Source organism: Anas platyrhynchos, chromosome 13 (genome assembly GCF_047663525.1).
Source record: "Anas platyrhynchos isolate ZD024472 breed Pekin duck chromosome 13, IASCAAS_PekinDuck_T2T, whole genome shotgun sequence".
Lineage (NCBI taxonomy): Eukaryota > Metazoa > Chordata > Aves > Anseriformes > Anatidae > Anas > Anas platyrhynchos.
The window spans coordinates 1,865,058-1,886,901 of NC_092599.1; the positions used below are offsets into that span (position 1 = coordinate 1,865,058).

The following is a 21,844-nucleotide window of genomic DNA, read 5'->3' on the forward strand; positions in this document are numbered from 1 at the left end:
ATCATAAAAATGCTCATGAGCGGATCCCACCTTCCCACGGCAAGCCTTAGATGGGTCTAAATCCCTAAGAAATCCAGAAATACCCCAAACCCATGAGGGTACAGAAGCGGCCAAAGATTTGAGCATCGTTAACGTCTCTGTCCACATAAGACCCCGATACCAAGTTGATTATTTACGATATAAACACATCTCTGAAGTTTTCCTTTCTGCAGCCAGAACGCATAAAGACAAAGCACACTCTTCTTAGAGCCGAATAAAGAAGCTATTCTTGTATCTATGTTGAATCTTATTTTATCAAAGAGGACACTTGAGCAAAACAGAGACATCTCTTCTTGAGAGCATGGGCTTGTGGCCACTATTGACATTTGAAACATTTGACCATATAAGAGCTCCACTTCTAAAAGAAATAGCGATGTTCTGTCTGGCTTTCTCAGCCAGCATCATAAATCTCAAAGTTAGTAAATTACATTTTCTAGAAAATAAAACTGAAAATTTTCAGTGCCCAGTCTGAGGCTGGTGATTACGCTACAAGTAATATCTCACATGCACTTTCTTGATCTCAAAAACCCCCCAAACCTACCCTGTCTGCTTAATCCATTGACTACTTCCTGACATGATATTAAAAACAGTTTCCTTAGTTAACTAGATAAAATAATGCTGACAGTAAACAATGTTCTGTTCCATATTTCAGAGCATTATCCTCTGAGATCACATTTAAGAGCCTAATGTTTTAAAATAATAACCTTGCAAGAAGGTAAACTACATCGCTTCCTTTTCAAATTGATAAGATAGAAAATCAAAGCATATGTCAATGTTTTATCAAAGGATTGCTCAGTTACAAAAAGTTTCTCTAAAGAATTCATGTTACAAATGTCATTTATGCTGTTGGCTTAACTTGATTGTCTTAATTTTGTTGCCCCTTTTAATATACAGGGCTTTTTTTTTCCTTCAAATTTTACTTAAGGTGCTTAACTCAAAAAAGTGTGAAAACTTCAGGATAAGAAGTTAGTAATTCAAAAGCAGCTAAGCAGATACTCACGGTCTGAAGGAATGATTGAAGAACAGTTTTCACTGCTACCTGCTTTGCACACGTCTGAATAGAGAAACTCGCCAGTCATGGTCTCACCCGGTTCTGTGCGATCTAAAAACAAAAGGCGATGAGTCAAATAATTTAATATTTTGTGTTTTGCAAGATTACTTTTCAGATATTAAGATACCTCATCGTATTCGGTCTGCACTTACTAGGCAGATTTAGAATTGTATGTTATCCTAGAGTTTAGGCAACCACAGTCCTTTCCAATTCACACATTCAGTGATTTTAATTTTAAATATGAACTTCTTATTTCCATGAATTCAAGACCATAGTTGTGCACTTATTTTGCATTAGCTCCAAAGTTGAGAATGTAATTGAAATTGTTCCAAAAATATTACGTTCTAGTGCACAGTGAATTTTCAAGGTGATTGAAAAATTGCCCTTCAACATCTCACAAGTATCAAAACCACCCTAGTGCCACACAGTAACACATCTTTGGCGTTTCTCCAGCTTGGTGGAAATGTGAAATAATAAGGTCAGTGAGGTTTGGGTCTCCTACAGGGTAGGCAGTAAAATTAGAAAAAATAGTGGGTATGTCAAACAGTGCTTGTCTGAGTAACTCAAGTGAGAGAAAAAGAAGTCAGAATAAGCCAAAACCCAAACTCCTTCTTTAACAAATTTCATTCCTGTGCTTCCCATCCACTGAGTTGCTTACTTGATGCTATAGGGCAAGGGAAAAGAAAACAACAAAACATTTTATCTTACAATATGCAACCTATGTTCAGCACTGAGAGGTCTACTATGGAATTTAAACTACAGCAACAAACTGAGGGAGATTTACACAGTCTATAAAAACTATGAGCAAACCAGAGTTTGACACAGAGGCCTCAACTTCACAGGATCATGGCTTTGAAGGTAATTTCCCTTCATTTATATTCACGGGGTTATTTTTGATAAAATATTAATTTTTCTTATGTTGAAACTAGAACACACCATTAAAAGCCAATATAAGCATACAAAATCTGGCAAACTGAGGCAGAACTAAATATCCCCCTAGTGCAGAGCCTTCCCCACGATAGCCTACCTAAAGTCTGTTTGTAATTAAACTGGGGGAGGGAGTAGGTGTTAGATGAATTAGATAATCTCAACTGTTTTAGCAAACAGAGGAGAAATCTTCAGTGTGTGCAGAAAAGCCCGAGTGCTGTCTTCAGGGGTTCTGCTACCCCACCTCTCTATATGTTGCAGTGGATTACAGCATCTTGTCAAAATTTAAAGGGTAAATTTGGTATCCATTTGCTCCAATCTGTTTTATTTATTTAAGCAGAGTGCTTGGTAAGAAAGAAACTGTCAAACCTGTGAGATAGCCAGTATCTCTCACAAAAAGTGGAAGACACTCAGCAAGCTCGAGGGAACAAAAGTCCATTACTTTCTTCAACAGTCAAAATGAGCCACTGCTACCAACCTGGCAATAACGTTTCGTTCGGGAGCTTGTCTACTTCCAGGATGAAGTCATCTTTGAAGAACAGGTACCCCACGATAGAGAAGAGGTACACCAAGATGAGCGCAAGAACAGCCGTCAGGATGATGGAACGCCCATTGCGAGTGACACTTTTGATGACATTCAGCAAGGTCTCCTCTCGGTACACCAAGTCAAACAGCTGGGGACAACAAACAAAATCAAAGGCTGTTTTTCACGTGAACTACCAGTATCTTCTGCAGCACACTAACAGTGAGCAATATTTTCACCCAAGCTAGTGTTGGGAAGAAAATTTTCCATTTAAATGTCTTTTCATTTCTCACTCCTCTGGGCCTGTGACATGGCACGAGCACAGCCCAGGCAGGTTGTGCTCGTGCCATGTCACACCAGAGCCCCATTTTCAAAAGAGTGCCTGCACGACAGCGTCCAGTTGTAAAGCAGAAAGCAAGCAGTGGGTGACATCTAGGTGGGACTTTACAAGCACATAGGAAGAAAAACATTATGAAGACAAAATGAATACCTACCAACAAGCTGTAAAAGAATTCATGTACAAAAAGCCCCAGAGCACAAATCAGGAGGTACAGCAGGTGATAAAGAAACTCTACATCCATAATCATTGCCTTGTATCCTCTAGTGAAGGTTCCACAGTTGCCCACAAAACTCATCAGGAAAATGATTTTATTACAAACCTAAGGAAAGATTAATCATAAATTAGTTGTAAGACATAGCCTGCAGGAAAAAAGGCAATTTTTCAAAGCTGGTGGTAACTCAGCTATATGGCAACATCAACAACAGTGCTGAATTGTCTGCTACATGCCAGCATTTTACGTGTCAGTCAACGGCTGCTTTCTGTTGCATCTTCTGCACAGCTGAGACAGCGAGCCAAAACTAAAACTGAACACGTCTATAAAACAGGAACATCGACTCCTGTCCCCAGCCGGTTGTCAAAGGGCATCAGGACTTCAAGATTTAAAGAAGAAAGTAAGAACACTCCCTGGTGTGAGAGGTAAACTGCCCTAAAAAATCCCTTTAAGCTCTGCACTTTCTGCAATCAAATTACTTGCTAGCCTCCAGCAGCCCTTACATTTCTGAAGCAGCCCCTACTGCTCGCTAATAAGTGAGTGCTCCAGATTGCCTCAGCATTTCTCTCTCAGATCAGGCACACAGGAATCCTCCTGTGTAGCCCCAGCCATCAGCACTGAAGGAGAGCTGCCTTCGACTTACCTGGAACCTGCTAAACACTGCAATTAACAACAACAGCAACAATCCTAACAATGCAACCCTGATTCTTTAGCACACGGCACTTGGTGACATTTTGGAGACAAGGAACACTATTAAATAATGCACGTTAAAGCTGAGCACTTTGTAATAAAGGCCAACGCTTCAAGAAGATGCATCTTTGCACAGCTCCTGCTGACTCAGTCAAAGAAACATTTTTGGCTTACTTGCCTAGAAACCACAAGTATCCGGGTTTGAGCATTAATGAAGTTTTCTGGCAGCTCAGTTTACATACTGAGTCCACACGTTACTGTAGCAAAACTGCTTAGTGTCAGCTCTTGGCTGGCAGGTAGACTGCAGACAGACATTTGGGAAATGCATTGTTTAGTACAGCTTACACAATCCCGTAAATACTGCAGCTCAGTCGCTGAGCAGGAGACGGGTTCGAGCGCACATCCGAGTGCTGGAGGGTCACAGAGACTTCTTTACATTTCTGGCTGGGGTGGGAGCTGTTACGAGACTGTGACAAAACTGAGCGAGACCTTAGAGCTCTCCGGCTTCGGGAAGCAGAATTAAATGAGCAGCAGCAAAGTACTTCTGCTAGCAACGACCGAGGAGGGAACGACTCCTTACCCCAGTTCTGCCACAGTGTTCCAGCCTATTTTTGCCTTCAGGAGCAGGTAAGAAGCCCTTACATAAGAAGCAACAGAACTTCAAAAAAAAAAAACCAACTTGATACTTACATTGAATGCACCCAGAAGAAATAAAGTAGGTTGTAAACCAACTGAAAATATTAGGCGTAATATTGTAGAAGCTATTAAGGCTCTGATACCATGGGGCTTAGGAAGAGCTATGACTATAGCCAGAGATATCAGCATCGCTGTCCACAGCAGGCCTGACAAGTGGGGCTCTAGTGTACCTAGGATGAAGGAGAACAAAACAAATAATGTCGCAAGACTTTGTATACCAAGCAAAACAAAATCAAAATAGCCAAATAAATGCCATTTTATCTTATCTTTGGTGGAGCACCATTAATCCTCGTGTTCAGACGTTACTGATTTCAAAGTGCTAAGTGGAACGTCTGAGCCCAGCGCCTTCAGCAGAGCTTAATTACAAACTTATTACTAAAGCATTATGTAAATGATAAACAGTATTACAGGATTCTTCATTTTAGTGTACTCTGTAGATGATTGAATATGGAGGTGAAGAAAGACAACAAATACGTCCAGGTCCCGATTCACATATTCATCCTGAGTTTCCTATTATGCTTTTGGTAAAAAACCTTGCACCATTTTTTTTTTCATCTCTTGCTATTTCTGGTTCTATTTAGACTGTCCCATGAGACTGCCTGCTTACATAACATCAGCCTGCGTATCTAAAAATACACTTCTCAAAGAACCATGAAAAATACCCAGCCTGAAATACTGTTTAACCTAGGTTTATGCAGAATATGAGACATCTTTTTCTTAAAACTTGCATTAAAAAATGCTTTTCTTCAAGAAAATGGTATCTTGACAAAGAGAAAGGCAAGATCCCCTTGCCTTTGCAGGCCTGCAAAAGTAACTAGAATTAATGAAGTCCGTGGTGTTGCTGGTGACACACACCTACACGTGGGCTGCCCATCACCACGAGAACAAGGACCAAAAGATAAAGACTGTAACGGGGCTCAGGGACCAGGAGAGCACTCACAAAAGAGTGGGTTCTGGTCCTAGGCTTGTTTCTCGTTCCTAGGGACAGAAAGAGACTGGGAGCAAACTGGAAGTGGTGTCTGCCCTTGGAAAATGAAGGTCATCAAGACAGCGTTCACTTGACACTGAGGTCCACACCCAGTCTGCCCTGAAAGCGCCTGCTGTGAGCACGTGGCCTCCATGACAAGCTGCTGGCAGGAGGATGGCGTAACCCTGAACTTGCAGGGAAGTTCTGTTTCTCTGGAATTCCCGCAGTTTCAGTACCCAATCCCATGCATCCAGTTTTGTTTCTGCTCCTCAAGTCAGAAGTTGTACAAGTCCTGCTACAGCCACATGCTGATCAGCTGCTCGGACCAGCGCGTCTGGGCTACTCGGGACACAAAGAACTTCCCCCAGCTGCTCTGTTTTCAAAAGTCCAACTTTAAGGCTAAAATAAATAGACGCATATTTATTATTTACATGGCTGATTGTAACTCGTAGAGGAAGAGATTTTATCAAAATGTTACCTGATAAAGTATTTCAAATATGCAGGGTAGGGCACGTACAAAATGCCAAATGATTCTCCGCACCCCCCAGTCTTGCAACTTGTAGTCTCAACAAACTTGTTTAATTACCAGCTTTGCTAGCAGCCATTAATTCAGACTTTTAAATTTTAACTTGTGATCTTTGAGACTGGAGACAGAAAATTCAGCTGCTCTTCATGCTGGTTAAGCCCTTTCAACCAGCTGCTGGCCAGAAGGGAAGTGGCGTGACCCCGAGGTCTGCCACCCCACAGCGTGACACAGAGGTACAGCTGCTGAAACCCAAGCCTGTTCCAGAAGTTATCTATCCTCTTCCCTCTCTCAGGAACACCAGACTTTGGTCTAATATATCCCGTAGTTTCCCACACGCTTTACCTGAGCATGCTCAGGATGGAGAAGCCCAGAACCAGCCTTCCGTGCTCGTTGTCTTTATTCCCCTGCTAAGTCAGCTACCACCAAACACTACCTGGACAAAATGACAGCTCTCCTCAAATTAACTGGTGAGTCGCAGAGAGTGTGAAGTGGCTTTTATGTTGCACACAGAGCCCAGACGATAACTTTCCTACGTTGAGGCTACTGCTGCCCTTCAGCTGTATTTTCTGTAGGCTCTGTAGTTAGCTACCAGCAAGAGAAAGAGGCCGAGGGAAGTTCAATGGGAAGAGATAAGCATCTATCTGGCCCTGTTGCATCATGAACATTTAAGAAAGGGAAGTGAAAGTTTGAACATGAATAACCCTTTCCAGGACGGGGTTTTACTTTTGGGGTCCTTATATACTCCAGTCGACAGAGATGTGGAAAAAGCTCCCATCCAGATGCTTCCTCCATACCAGCTTTGCAAGCAATAGCTGTGATAGAGCCTTTGCAGGAATATTTCTCCAGATTTTCTTATTCTTGCTGACATGAATCCACCAATCAATCTGCCCTAGGGTGCGTCTCTTTGCAGAGGCTGAATGTAAGGAAGAGCAGCTGAATCTAATCAGCTCCTATTGGAAGTATTTACTGAATTGGCTCTAAGAACCACCACCGTCGCACAAACCCACTGTTTGGATCAAAAGCAACTTCCATGAGAGCTATTACAGCAAGATTGTGCAATCTCCCATGAGCCACACATGTTAACCCATACTTTATGTTAGAGATGATAGCAGGCCCAGCTGCTACCCACTTATGGCAGGGAAATGCAGGTTGTTCCTGAGCCAGGAGACGAGGCTGGCGCGCTCTTCCGCGCTCCCTAAGGCAACCTCTGCTCAAAGCACTCGCAGAGGTAAGGTGCTCCTGAGGAGGCTACAACAGGAAGGGAACCAAGCTCCTATTCTTGATCCTCCAACAACCTCCAAGGCACGAGGCAGGTCACTTCTCATACGCCTCACCTGCCAGACCTCAAGGCAAGCTCCCACACCCAACTCTGTACAACACTCACAGACCTCCTGATGTGCTACATAGCCATGAAGGTTTATGAAAATGGCATTAAAAAATGCAAGTCCAAGAAAAGCAATAAATTAACATTTCTCGTATTCTTAGTTCAATGCTTAGTTACAGAATTTTAAAACGAAGTAGAACAGTCAAGTAATTAAAAGTAGATGTCTGTCTTTAGTAATCTTTACCCTAGGAAAAAGCATAGCTCTACATTTTCTTTACAAATGCCCCAAGAAAAAGTCAGAAAATAGTACAATTTAAATCAAAGCAATTAAAAAAAGACAATTTCTGTTCTACAGTCTCTACTGAAGTTAATAGGGATGTGCAGACAAACGGGGGACAGGATTTGGCTCATCAGACCTTATTTGTTCATATATTTTTATATGTCAAATATTGGTACCTCCTCGAATTCCTTTGAATGGATAGAAAAATGCTACAAGCAAGTTCATAAGGACAGCCAGGTTAAAGGAAATACTGCTCCAGAAGGACATGTTGCGAGCACACCAGTACAGGAAAGGCTGAGCTGCAAAACAACAAAAATAATTCGTATTAATAATGGAGCATTTAAAAAAAAAAGACGTCTATATTAAAAAACAAAAAACAAAAACACATTTCCATCAAGCTGATTATTTTCAGTTTGCCCAAAAGCACAGCATCAACAGCACTAGTATTCATTGCTTATTCTGAAGTTTATTTGATTACTCTTTATCTTTGGGGTACTTCCAGTTGCTTAGATCGTGCTTTAAGGCAAAGGACTAATGTTACAAAGGAAAGCATTTCCTAGCATGAATTGATTTAGCAGCAGCATGAGAACAAGTTCAGAAATACAAGAGTTCAAGGACTTCAGGTTTCCCCTAATAACGTACTTTGTACTCAGAGTCACACAGAGAACGATTAGGAGGAAGAAAATGTGTACATGTGTACACGTTCACATCGGTGAGATTCAGCCCCATCCCTCCCAGCTGTGCTGCTACCGCTGCTGGCAGCAGCTCCCCTGCCACAGTGCCTGCCCACATTCAGGCTTCCTTTCCACTGCAGCAAGCCAGAAGCAACACAGCAAAGGCCTAGGTGCACAATTAAGACACAAAATGCAGCATAGCGACATAACAATAAAGCTAAAATGTTTAGGACTGGCTGCCAAGCAAATAAAACAACTCTACTTCAAGCTGATAATAGACCAATATAGCCCCAAAATAATAAACCAGTTGAAGCTCAGCTGGCCTTCCCTCTGTACCGTGGGCAAAGGGCACATATGTAACCGCACAGAGCTCGGGGTACAGTTAAATAGCTGTGTATTTTCAAATACATACAAATGCCTTTAAAAAAGTCTTATTAAAATTAATAATCTCTGCAGCTAGAATCAAGAGGCACAAAAGCAGAAAGATTCATTTTCTGAAGTGGTCATGGACAAGAAGATGAAAAGGACAGCTAAAAAGCTGCCTCACAGTAATTCCCTCTGCATCAAGGCAAAATCCCCCAGAATTTAGCTCCTGCAGGCTTATTGTGCAGCAAATTGTGTACTCCTGAAATCTACAGTAGTGAAAAATCTATTAAAAATTCTTCCAAAGAAAGGAATACTTTTCCCTTTTGGAACGAGGTAACACATACAGATACCGAAGAGCAAAGGCAAAGAAGCTCACAGTGAAATTTAGGGAAGATTAAAATGCAAACTCTGAGGCTGCAAAGAAGAGTAAATTAACGAACGCTGCAGTTCTGAGCATCACAGTCATCACCACCTCTCTTCAGTAAATCACCTCGTCTAGCATCCTAAGCAAAAAAGTGGGTTAAAAGAGTTATACAATGCTTCATTATACTGACTTGAAATGCACATAAAAAGCATATGCATTGAACAGCTGAATGTAAAGGAAAGGACGACAAAAAGGCACCCAGTCACTGTAAGAATAAAAGCTTCGTTGCACCTGATTAGCAAGGCACACGTTAAGCTCCGATGGAACGAGATGTGGCAGTGTCCTGAATACATGAGGCATTGCATTCTGTATTACTTCTCTTCCCAATCTGTTTTTTCTGAGTGATTTTGTAAGCAGGTTGAATCAATTTGTATGTAATTCTTATACAAAGGGTCATTACAAAATTCCAGAATTTACTTTACACTGCCATTTGGGGGTGGGCACAGGCTACCTGCCCTGTGAAGCACCTCCACCTGGTTTTGGCAGGCTCCTCTGAGTTCCTTAGTAAGACCTCAAGAGACTTACGGTGCTCAGATCATGAGTTAGCCCCAGGAGGTGAAGAGGGGTGGAAATAATCTTTAAAGACTTTTAGAGAAAAGTTTCTTGCCAAGTTTAACATCTCGGGCTGATGTCTTTCTCAGGTTTCAATAAGCTGTGAGTGGATCACATGAGCACAACACAGCACTGCCAGCCTGTCATGTTGCAAAAACACAAACCTGCCTTGAAGATGCATAAATGTGGACTATCAGTCAGAGGCCTAACGAAACCAGAATATTAGGAGACAGGCTGAATGATTTCCTGCATGGTATAACAGGATTATAATCTTAATGAAAAATTCCAGTTCTTCAAAGAAAAAACAAGTATTCTCCACTTCTGCATACAGATCTTGATTAATTTGCAGCCTGCTGTTAAGTTTGGATATCTTCACAGCTTGCTTGGAGATTGCCTTGAAGACAACTAAAGTAACCCAGAAATCGAGACTTAAACAGCAAAATCCAACAGAATATATGGATGCTGTCGAACACAAAGTTGCCCATTTGTTTAACATGTCATAACTATCTTTCCTGTAGAGTTCTTAGAAGTCATTTTAGGAAGCAGCTTACTGGGGGGTTTGATGCTGACAGAAGTATTAATCCATTGTTAAGTGGAAATAGCTCTACTGTAGTATTCATAAAAATGACAAATTTCAGTAGAGCTAAATTTAAATAGAGCTGATCAAGTTTCAGGCTGTCCCGCCTATATCTGATCTTGATAATTTTAAACAAAATTATAATTGCTTTTCTTTATTAGAAGAAAACATAGAAATAGATACTCCCCAACTATTTGAAGCAAATACTGAGTTTCTGTTGCCAAATGTGCAAGACACTGTTAGCTCTGTTGTGAACTGACCCTAACAACAAACGGAGAGAATCCAGGCTTTTCTCAGAGGTGCAGATCGAAAGGGCAAAACACAATTGGAGGTTGCAACAAGGGGAATAATTTCATTACAAGTAACCTTCAAAACAAGAACGGTCTTGTTCTGAACCCTTCTCAACCCTTTTTCCCCCTACTATATGCAGAGTGTTGACTGAGTACCACCAACGTCTCCATCGGGGCAAAGCTTTGCCACCACACCACTGTAGATTTGTTCAGCCCTGCAGGCAGGTTTCGGTGGCAGTCTTGAACTCTTTGCGCTCTTGCACTAATAACTGGTCTTTAGCTGATTCAAGCATGGGGAACAACTGGGGTATCAGATGGCAGATGTTGACTCAAGGAGGAAATAACCACTTTATCTGACATTTCCGAGTGGCAATGTTGGTAAATTCTAACCACTGCCCACTGAAACTGAGCCTGGTGCACAACATTTCTCCTTCAGCAAAAAAAGAATCTTTTTTATTTTTTATAATTTTAATCAAACAAGCTAGAAAGTTTACTGGGTGAAATGGTGGCGCTGTATGGAGTGAAATATAGATTTCAAAGTTTTCCTAGCTGCCAGTGGGAACCTCAGAGGGAAAGCAGTGCTTGAAAATATTTGCATTCAGATATCTGAGCATCACAGGGCTGGAAGGAATCAGCACGTCCTCTAGTCTACTTGTTGCCCACAGAAAGAATTAACTTTAATTATTACTGGAAAGTGTGTGTTTAACCTCTTCTTAAACACCTCCACTGCTGGAGATGCCATACCCACCACAGGCAGCCCACGTCCATGCTGCGTTACCCAGCCGTGCTCTTTCTTGCAACGCAAGGGAACTGCTGCGTTTACCCAGCGCAGGCAGGGAGAACAGACCACTGCTTTCTTCAGTTTGGCCCTCTTCATTTCTCCCTACCACCAAATGCCAGCTCATTTAAGCGAAGCCTCCACAAATGTGTTCCTTTCTCTTGCATCTTAAAAAAGATGACCCGTGCTCTTTCTTACTGCTCTCCCCTGGATCCCCTCCAGTTGGTCCATATTGCCGTGGCGTTAAGCTTGATTTCATTACAGCATATTGCCATCGTGCAGAGGAGCAGATTCTTTCAAACAATCATCAAGGTTGCTGCCACACTGGGGAACCATCTGCTATCAAGTCAACGTTTTAAATTTTTAAAACCTGACCTAAGTACTCTGCTGGTAACCCTCTGCACTCGTAACAGCCACTTACCTCGCAATTTCTTTTGCCAGTTCATCTCATTAAAGAGGTCTTCTGATTTCATGAAGAAATCATTGATCTTACTGCCTTGCTCATCCCTCTCTGTGGTGTAATATATCCGCAGCTTGGACTCCTTGGTGAGGAATTCACATATACTGGGCACAGGGAAGACGATTTGCTCCATCGTACGGTCCGACCTGACAATCTGAACAACAGTCTTATTGGAGTTTTCCCTAGTTTAAAATGTTTTTATTTCTTGGTTTGTCTGCTTTCATTTTCTGCACCCTTTGAAACCAGCTATGTGTAGAACTTGGATGCAGTTCTGTAGAACAGCAGCTTGACAGAGACTTCAGCCAATTTACCTTTCAAAGCAGGCCTACATTTTGCTCCAAGATTGATAATTTCCATGCTGTGGTCTTATTCTGGCAATATTGCTCAGAGCTGGGATTTCCAAGGGGCCCAGCAAATCCTGCACCAAAGCTGCTCTGAATTTCAGCACAATCTGGTCACCCGATTCAGGAATCTTAGCAAGTTTTAGCCACACATTGAGCAGGAAAGTATAAAGAGTAACAGTTATATTTATCTTGCTTATTACAGAGTTTTGTGAAGTCTCCGTGTTTGTATATGTTTTACTTTTTAAAAGCATCTCAGATTGACTGTACCACAGGCCAAACGCTCATTTTAATACAGAAAGAATGGCAGAAGATATCGCTAACTATGGATTAAGCAATGGTACCGGCCAAAATGTAACATAAGTGAAGTTACACTTCCTCCTGCCAACAGAGCTCTGCTCAGCTCCATCTTAAAGCCCACACATGACAGCTCAAAAATAGCTCCCCTCCCAGAGGCTGTCAAAAAAAGTTCTTATGTCAAAGATGACAGTCCACACAGGTAGTCAGTTCAATCAAAATATCATGGATAATGTAACTGTTGTTTCCTCACACAGATTTCCTTGCAAACTGCTCTTCCCCAGAAGACCACATCTCCCCACACCCCCCGTGTTTCCCTTTACCTCAATCTGTGCCGTGTGCTTGGCATAAAACTCCAGAGCCTCGTCTCCCTCTATCTGACCTCCCGGCTTCAGCATGTTCTGCAGCTCTTTGTTATGACGAGCCAACTAAAATAAAGGAATGCAAAGGGAGTGGGAAACACCAGATGTCTCTCTATGATATTAAATTTCTGATTTTTGGCATAAAAAAAGACATAGTACGCAGTCAGCTGCTAAGAAAGGGCAAAGTTGACAGAAGGCTTGTTCTATTCCAACCAGACACCCTGCAGCTCTATTTTGGGAGCAAGTCAGAAAGATTCCAATATATATTTTAATATCCATGCTGTATTCCTCTTTTATCCATTTTCTCCCACTGTTTGCCTGACTTGTGAAAGTTTCTGACCATTCACATTCAGTCTATCCTTCTACACCCACCCTAATTCAAAGGTGTGCTTACTGCTCAAGTGCTGAGGCAGGGATGGAGGAGAACATTTGCATCATCTAAAAAGCAGATTCACAGAACACTGCTCAAAAAACGCTTCTGGATGCTCTAAATTACTTTTAAAGCATGAGTGTTTTTTTCTCAGATGCAAAAGGAAGAAGGAGTCTCTAATGGAGGTATCTATGTAGCATCGTTATATAAATAGACCTCGATTTTTTTCTCCCCTTGGACTTTGACCTTTCCAACACCACGTTGCATCAATGCAGTGAACCTGACCAGCTCCAACGTAAATGATGACAGAGAACGTGGCAGGAACAATAAAAGCAGAGTGAGATTTCTGCTTAAGGTTTAAATGATCCATGAGAAGAATTTCTTTGGAAGTAGAAAGTAACTTCTGATACAGCTGAAAAATAATATTTTGCTCCCCAGTTCTGCCAAGAACTTGAATCGTGTGTCCTCAGAACCTTGGTCAAGAAGCTGCCTGTCTCCCATTATAACTCTGAATAGTTTCTTATTCATTACAGAAGTTTCATTTTTGACTATTTTAAAGATAAGATTTGGCTCTTATACAACGAGAACGTGCAGTGAGTTCGTCTCTGAGCCATTAAAACAATTTCAGTGAAAAGCAGACCTCTTGCTATTCACAATTTGTGTCACTTAGTGCTAACAAATGCTGCGGATTCAATTCTACCTGATGAGCCAATATATAAATGTTGTGCCCCACGTTCCGAGGAGATGCTGCAAGATCTTCCCCATTCTCTCCATCCTCAAATTCTACTTCGCCTTGTAGGTATGCCTTCTTTATCACTTCCACCTAGAAAAACAGACACAGGCCAATGAAGAGACAGCTCAGTTTGAGGGCTGAAGTCTGCTAAGGCATTTGGTGCTCTTAGAGAAGCGAAAGGAAGCTGACCATACACACTCAAGAGGAAGGGCAGTGGGCTTCAACATCTAGGATAAAGCAGGAGACCTGAACTCAGCATCTTCAGCCTGGCTCATCAACACGAGAAACCAAACTCTACGTTTCCCACCAAGTAATATGTTGTGGGCCGTGCTCATGGCACACTACGTCACATCTGATCTTTGGCCCCTGCCGTAACTACACACACTTGGATGAGCTGTCAGTGTTTCAGGGGTACTTTGAATCTGTCTTCACCAATTAACACATTAGGCAGCCCAAAATGCTGCTAGAGTTTACTGAACAGCTTTTAGGTCACTATATATCTGTTTTGTGCACAAATCATTTCTTTACACGGATTCCAAAGCGTAAGGTGATGCTCTCTTCCCTTCTTTATGCAGCAGCAAAGCAGCTGTCTCCGGAGCACTCAGCACAACCGAAGTGCTCCTGCTTTCTGGGGACTAACCAGGTCCATGCCCAGCAAACACCGCGTTCAGTCAATCCATCCCGTGCCAGGACTGGCAGTTGTCTGTGACCTGCATGCAGACCTCCTGGGCAGTGCCTGGACTCTCCCCACAACGACACCTAGTCGGGAGTGTCGGGGCAGCCCGGGGACTCACCAGCTCCTTGGGCCTCATGTTGTAGAGGATCCTCTCTGCATTCTCGCTGTCGTGCCTGCTCTCCATGATTGCCAAGAGCAACTTTGAAGCGTTGTTCTGAGGGGAAGGAAGAACACCACCAGTCACTGCATGGAGTCACAAGCAGAGCGTACCCAGCTTCAGCTCCTCCACACTCACTGCCCAGAAGGGCTCGAGATACCTGGTTTCTAGGAGTACAAGCACCAGGCGAGGCAGAGCCACCCGGCTGGAACTACGGTAGGGCTCCTACAGCCTCAGCGTGCCAAGCACTCCCTCCCATCTAATTATTTGGCTGTACAACCGAGGTGGGTTTTTTATTGCTCGTTTGTTTTTTAAAATCCGTTTACTTCCCAAACCCTATTTATCAGCGAACACCAAATTAAGGTTTAGATTTCTCAAATACTGAGGTTTTGAAGCTGTGTGTATTATTTTGTAGTGTTAAAAATGCTGCAGCATTACTACAGGCTTTCAACCCCACAATGGTGCAGCTCAGCTTTACTCAAGATTCTGTTGATTAAATCAAAGGACAGCCGAGGCTGAAGACACAGACGTGCTTCGCTGCTTTTAGCTGAAAATTACTCTGCGACCTGCTCATGCCAAGAAATCGGAGGAGGAAATGGGAAACTACCACAAGGCACCAGACTACTTTAATACGAACAATTAAGATTAAAATCCATCATGACTGACAATAAAAACCAATAAAAGTATTTAATTTTGAAGTATAATGCTAATTGAGTCTAAAAGCATTTTTTATTTAGAATAATAAAAAAGCCACACTACCCATAATAATGGTGTGAGTCGGCAGCGGAAAACAACGAGACATTGCACTATACGACAGGACAATAAGTCGGAAAGGAAATACTCCTCAAACAAATGCTGAAGTAGGAGTACTCTGTGACTATTGTAGCCAGAAGACAACCTGCTAGCGTATTTTGAAAACAGCACCAGGGCTTATTATTATTTCAGCATTAATATGAATAGCCATAAAAAATCTTGATGACTAAACATCAACTGATTTAACAGCAGCAATCAAGTATTAGGGACCTAGATGTAGCATGAGAAATTTTACTTCCAATGTACATGTAAAAGCTCACCAACAGAGAAGTTTTAATTGGAATTAAATTTTTAACAGGCAATTATTTCAGGACTCCTCAGCACATCTTGATTGTCTGCAGTCATCAGATGCCCACATCTGAAAACTGGTGACTCCGTGTTATCATTTCAAATATGATATTGCCTGTGACAGACAGTCTTTGGGCACTATGTTCAGCTCTCTGATGCAAATAACTTTTTGAGATTATTGGGATATAATAAACACCCACATTATTCCAACACTAAAATTATGTTTCATCTCGCTTATGTGAACGTAGATCACACAAAACATTCACTTGCCTTTAGTTCCAATACAAGGTCCATCCTCTTTTTTCCCAAAGGGTTGATATCATTGAGAATTAATGCTGTGATGATGTCAATACCATTGGACTCATGAGTAGCAATGCAGTTCTGTCCAAAGAAAATTAATCAAACTTCACTAATTGTCTAACTACAAACGAAGCCTAGGCTAGTGATGCAGCCAGAACAGAAGAGTTAGCTCTTTCATCACCTGGTAAGCTGTTTAAGATGGATAACTGAACACAATACTCCAGACAGTGGAATAACAGGAGATAAAAGCGTTTTGTTTCAAGCTTTTCCTATAATCAGCCATGGCGTGCCCTACTGAAACCACCCAGACTCAGGAAGCAGAAAGCACCACAGTTGATAAACTAAGTATTTACATGCCAAAGTGCTCAGGCTGAATAAATAGCTGAGGCAGAACACTTTTACTAAGGTTAGGGAGAGTTATCTTTGGTTTAGATGTGCCAAACACCACCAACTTCAGAGCCATCTAATCAAAGAATGTGACTTTCCATATCCTTCATGCTTGCCCTGTAACCTTGCTCTCACAACTGCCCGTAAGTAAAACGCACAAACTGACAGCAGCTTGCTGCTTCCAGCTGCACAGCCTTGCTCTCTTATTGAGCTCCTCTGCAAAGATGCATTCTCACATTTAAAGGTGGTGACTCCACCTAGTCTGTGGTCTGTATTACAGAGATAAAATATAAACGGACACGTAAAGCTTCATGCATTTTTTTTGCATAAATACGATTTCACCTGAACATCTCTGTCATCCCCACTACGCTTTGTTTAGCTTTCCTGTAAATTACAATTGGACAGACAAAAGTGCTTCAAAGGACAGGTTTTCTTAAAGACCTTTGGAAAAGTCATATTCTAGTCTTTCTGTAGCATACTAAGACTCCAACAGAATGCAAATGCAGAAAAGCAGCAGATATCCATTTTCTAATCCCAGAGGCTCGTGTGTTAAAAGGAAGAGATGACGATCAGACCTTGCCAGCCCAAAGCAGAAATTCTCCTCTCACGCATCCTGAGCGCGTGTTATTGAGTCAATACCAAAGAGCAGCCAGAGTTTAGAAAATTATTTAGGCGTAGCTATCTCTTGTTATCTACAGTTATTCTAGACTTTCAGACTTCAGACTTCATTTGCCTAATTGAAACAATTATAGCAAGAATCACATTCAGACCAAGGGCAGAAGCATGGGACTGCTTAATTGGTGGTGCTGCTCTAAAACGTGGCTGTACACCAGGCGAGGAGGTGGGGCGATGAAATGGGAAAGCAGAGCCAGGCAGTGCAGCTGCTTTGCCCTGTGGTCCTTCCCACTGGAGCAAACTGCAGTTCTCGAGCAGCTACAAACCCCTGCTTATCCAGACAAAGCATTTTCCTGGATTCATTCTTAGCCATTTAGCCGCAGAACCACAGAAAAGACCAGGTCCAGCCGTGGGTCAGTAACTGCTTTACCTGATAGTCTGATATTTATCGATTTATTGTCGTTCCCCAGTTGCCTTCTCTGTAATGTCATTGCTCAAACCACCACGCTTGCTCCAGAGCATCCTGCTCACAGGGTCACGTATCACTGGCAGCCAGGCAGAGGCTCCTCGGAGCCAGCACCACATCCCCTGTGCTGGCACAGGCAGGCAGCAGCGACACCCACTTGGGGCTACCCACACGACAAAATCTGAGAAGAGCCTCGAGCCCCACCCCAGGGCTATCACCGTCATTAACAAGGCCACAGAGCTCCAGCTTCTCCCACTTGGCCGGGGGCCTCCTTGCTGGCCTCATTTACCATGGGCAACACGGCTTGGTTTTAGTGACAATTTTACTCTAACGGATTTTAAGTACAGAAATTTCCCACTCTCCCTCTCTGTTGACTGATGTTTGGAGTGGTTTAACTCCTTGGGGGAAGCCCCAAGAAGGAGAAGGTGACTGTTATGAGTTGATAAAGAAAAAAACAGCCAAACCAAAATCGCTTTGTCAGGCAAGCAAAGTGAGTAGCAGTGTAGGACAACACAAGCTGAGCAGGCTGAGAGCCGAGCCCAGCAGAGCGCACGCTGCAGGCATGGGGAGACAGGGTGAGCTTTGTCCAGCTACAGACACGTTACCTGGTTTTCGTGGCATGGCCCCTGACAGTACTCGGTCAAACTTTCCAGTGTCTGGTTGATCAGCGCCACGTTTTTCTCGTTTATGTACAGACCAAGAAGCCCAAGTCCTCCGGTTGTGCTTCCACAGATGCAGTCCAGAAACTGGAGCGTCTCGCACACCAAGTTGTAGTTCGTCTTGTTGTTCTGGCAGCGTAGGAAATTCTGCAGGGAGAGTGTCACAGCCAGGGCAGGGGGGAGGACAGGAAAAAGGCATACAAATTGATGTTTGGATCATAACGTTTTATTAAGTTCATCAACCCGCAATTGCACCGCATGGTATATTGCTCTAATTTCACTGGAACTTCATTACAAGGAGCCTGGACAAGCAATTTAAGACTCTTCCAGGGCTTGCTTGCAACGTGCCGCTCTGCGAAGCAGCTTGTTGGCTTCAAATTTTATAGAAGACAACAAGTAATAAACAGAGTGCATCCATTAGAGCACTAAGCAGCAACACAGAATAGGCAATTCACTGCAGATCAGGAGGCTCCTCTGAGCCTGGAAGCTTTCTTCCTACCCTACGCGCTACATTTCACTACTAATGATCACTGAAGACTCCTCCCGAGACCTTTCTCCCAGACAAAAGATGCAGTTCCCTGGCTTCGGCTTCACAGCAGCCCCACCTGCATGGCAAGGAGGCACCTGGCTGCATGACTTGGAGGAGAGCGCCTTTAAATGCAATTCTCTCAATTGCATTTCTTCCCACATAATTATCGTAATCCCTGCTTGAAGCTGCTGATTAGGAGCAGTTCCTCTCATGCAACACCAGACTTATCAGCATGGATTAAACGTGTTTCCCCTCTCCTGTGTTCCAAATGAGAAAAAAAGAAAAAAAAAAAAAAACGAACCCAGAGAGGCACAATTAATGAAAAACAATTTCCCAGTGACTCAGATGCTATTTGTCAGTACGCTCCCAGCAGTGCTCTGTGAAAACATCGACACCACCACTTTCTTATCCTAGCAGCTTCAGCAGGGAGATCTCCTATCTGGCTCAATTCTAGCAGGTTATAAAACATTTCATTTTAGAGGTGGAAAAAAAAACCCTTTGACAAACAAAATGCATGGGACCAGGGAAGCAGCAAAGCCTTTTCTACCAGCCTGCAGCAGAGCGCTGTTAACTGATTGCCTCTGGTGGCTGCGTCAGACTAATAAGTCTTCTAAGGCAAGCAGACTGAGAAATTGCCAGATTCGATTGAAGGCTAAGCTAAAAAAGGAAAATGCTGTCTCTGAATACAGAGTAAAGGTGACAGTGATTCAGCACATTTCAACTGATTGCTCATTTAATATCCTGACTTTTGATTAACTTGTCAGAAAGTAGAAAGGTTGATGCTACAGAAATCAGAGCTCTTCCCTTCCCTCCGGGAAAAGAGCAAAAATCATGGATGATATCGAAAGCTAGGAAACAAAACGCTCCTGTGGCATGGCGTTTGTTCTGATATATAGCTTAACTTGTTGATCCAAAGTCAATAAAAAGAAAGGAAAGAAGGGGAACGAGGTACAGGAGGCAAAAAGACAACGTTAGATGGCTAAACATGGTGAAGGAAAATACGGCAGAAAACAAGTCCCTCTGCACTGGGACTGCCCCAGGGAATCTGCTGGAGCCCCAGCTCGTTTCCTATCACCCAGACCATCCCGAGGGCTACGACATGGGAACACAACCCTTAAAATCACACGTGCCCTCCTGTAATGTCCAGTGGGATGAACCTCAGGCACCACCTGCAGGACCCCGCCTACAATGAAGAGTGATGGGGCTGCAGATTCAGCTAAACGTGAAAAATATGCAGCTTGTGGGATCAGGAGGAGAAAGCAGGAAAAAGCACTCACACTGCTTAAATTTAAGCATCCTATATAGTCATCAGAGAGAGAAACACTTTCCAGTGGGATGAAGTGCACTCAAAGGCAGTCATTAAAGTCCTGCTTTTGTGAACACCCTTCTGGAGATGCTTCATGCTGCCACCCCCCGCACATGACTTGGCATGGCCACGTTTGGGAAGGCAGCACCTGCAGCAGGCCCTTAATGCCTCAGCAGCACGTTGGGCTGGCGGGGAACTTGCTTCCCCGTCCACAGCCTAAAGCTGAGCACCCTTTAGAGAAAACACACTGGATAAAAATAAAGCTGGCTCCTTCCAGGACGCCAGCTCACGTTGTTCAAGCATGGATGAGCACAGCATCCTTGGAAGGAAGAGCTCGACCATTTCCATCGGTAATTCCCCCAAAAGCCTCAGTGTTGTCATTGGACAGCCTTTGTTTTAGCAGAAACCCGATCCCTGACTGCAAAAAACTTTGCAAAGGAAACACAAATATGAGCCAAGTCTCAGCACAGGGAGATTTTTAAGTGATCAGATTTTTCTTTACTAGCAATCAAGTACGGCAAGGCATTTTTCACCGAATATTGTGGTCTGTATTGGTCTTAAAAAGTTAATTCTCAGACAGGCTTCCTGCCTAAAACATGACGAGCTGAACCTGCTCCTTCTCTGCACGCTGTAGTGCTGCCCTGCCAGCCAAATCACTGAATCACCATTCTGCAGCAGGCAAAGCTTTACTTCTTCATAACCTACGCTGTGCCTTCAGCGATTAGGAACAGAAACAAACAAACATTAAAAACCAACAAGAAAAGTTACGTCAATTCATTCTTTTTTGCACTAAAGCAGTATTTAGCCTCCTGGCTCAGAGCTTTCATCTTAGCACGACTTGCTAGCATATTACTACAATATTTATGCTATTTTGCAGAGATAAGCCACTCGGTAAGAAAGGAACTGAAGCAATAACAATTTTGTCTTGATGGGGAGAAGTGAGCCCAGCACTGGAGCTGTGTGTTGGAGTGTGGCTGGCTGGGAGGGCTGCTCCTTGCCTCGCACACAGGCTGCTCCAGGAGGAAGAAGAGTGGTGCAAAAGGCACGGGACTGCAACTCGGCGAGCCATTTCAAAGGCTTCTGCCTCACTTGAGCACACCCCTTCCAGGCTCTCACAGAGGCGATTTGCATTTCCCCCTTTTAGAAGTTGCGAGCAGGCTGATGTTTTGCAACAGCTCCTCAAACGCCTGGTTCGACAGAGCTGTAATTGCACTAATGGAAATGAAGAGGAATCACCCAAATCTAAACCTCACTTCTGTAACCTGGAAGGATGTACAACTTCCAGAACAACAAACAACCCTTATTTACTGCTTTATGTAGCAAACCCCTTGGCAATTCTGATAGGGGTTCCATTACAACCTGCTAGCTGCAGACGGGTTTGGAAGCCCCACGCACTCCTACCTCTGCTTCGGTGCTGCAGGAGAAAGGCAAGCATCAAGGCAGGCCAGCAGTAATAACATTATTTTTGAAAAATTGTTCTTTCTACTTGTATTTTAACCTTTTTCTCCCAGAGCTGAATGCAGCTACTAGATGCTAGGGGAATTTAATTGTTCAGGACGGCGAATAGCTCAGGCCAAGTTTTCTCATTGGCTTGAATTCAATTTTGTTCCTATAGCTTTCAGTGCCTAGCCAAAGACAGCAGCAAGAAAGGATCCTGCACGTGCGGTTTGGACTACTGCCACGCAAAACTGGCGTCCTACTTGTCTCCGACATTGCTAACGGCATGAAAATTGTTTGACAAAACAAAGATCAAATAGTTTGTGAAAAATTAGGAGAAGGCCTGGTGTACGTAACCTCAGCACCTATAAAATGTTGGAAGAATTACACGTTCATCGCACAGAAACATTAAC

The 21,844-nt window shown here is 43.1% G+C and overlaps 1 protein-coding gene across 9 annotated transcripts in view; it reads right to left on the minus strand.

Moving 5' to 3' along the window:
- Nucleotides 1–21,844, minus strand: part of ITPR1 (inositol 1,4,5-trisphosphate receptor type 1) — a 163,626-nt gene that overhangs the window by 19,630 nt on the left and 122,152 nt on the right. For all 9 annotated transcript variants that reach the window (XM_072044593.1, XM_072044592.1, XM_072044590.1 and 6 more), the window contains 11 exons: nucleotides 18,106–18,306; nucleotides 16,003–16,113; nucleotides 14,593–14,688; nucleotides 13,766–13,888; nucleotides 12,657–12,761; nucleotides 11,657–11,849; nucleotides 7,751–7,873; nucleotides 4,472–4,647; nucleotides 3,035–3,199; nucleotides 2,496–2,691; nucleotides 1,040–1,141 (listed from right to left, as the gene is read on the minus strand). In XM_072044593.1, coding sequence (XP_071900694.1) covers nucleotides 1,040–1,141; nucleotides 2,496–2,691; nucleotides 3,035–3,199; nucleotides 4,472–4,647; nucleotides 7,751–7,873; nucleotides 11,657–11,849; nucleotides 12,657–12,761; nucleotides 13,766–13,888; nucleotides 14,593–14,688; nucleotides 16,003–16,113; nucleotides 18,106–18,306 — 1,591 coding nt within the window. The remainder of the gene's footprint in view (nucleotides 1–1,039; nucleotides 1,142–2,495; nucleotides 2,692–3,034; nucleotides 3,200–4,471; nucleotides 4,648–7,750; nucleotides 7,874–11,656; nucleotides 11,850–12,656; nucleotides 12,762–13,765; nucleotides 13,889–14,592; nucleotides 14,689–16,002; nucleotides 16,114–18,105; nucleotides 18,307–21,844) is intronic.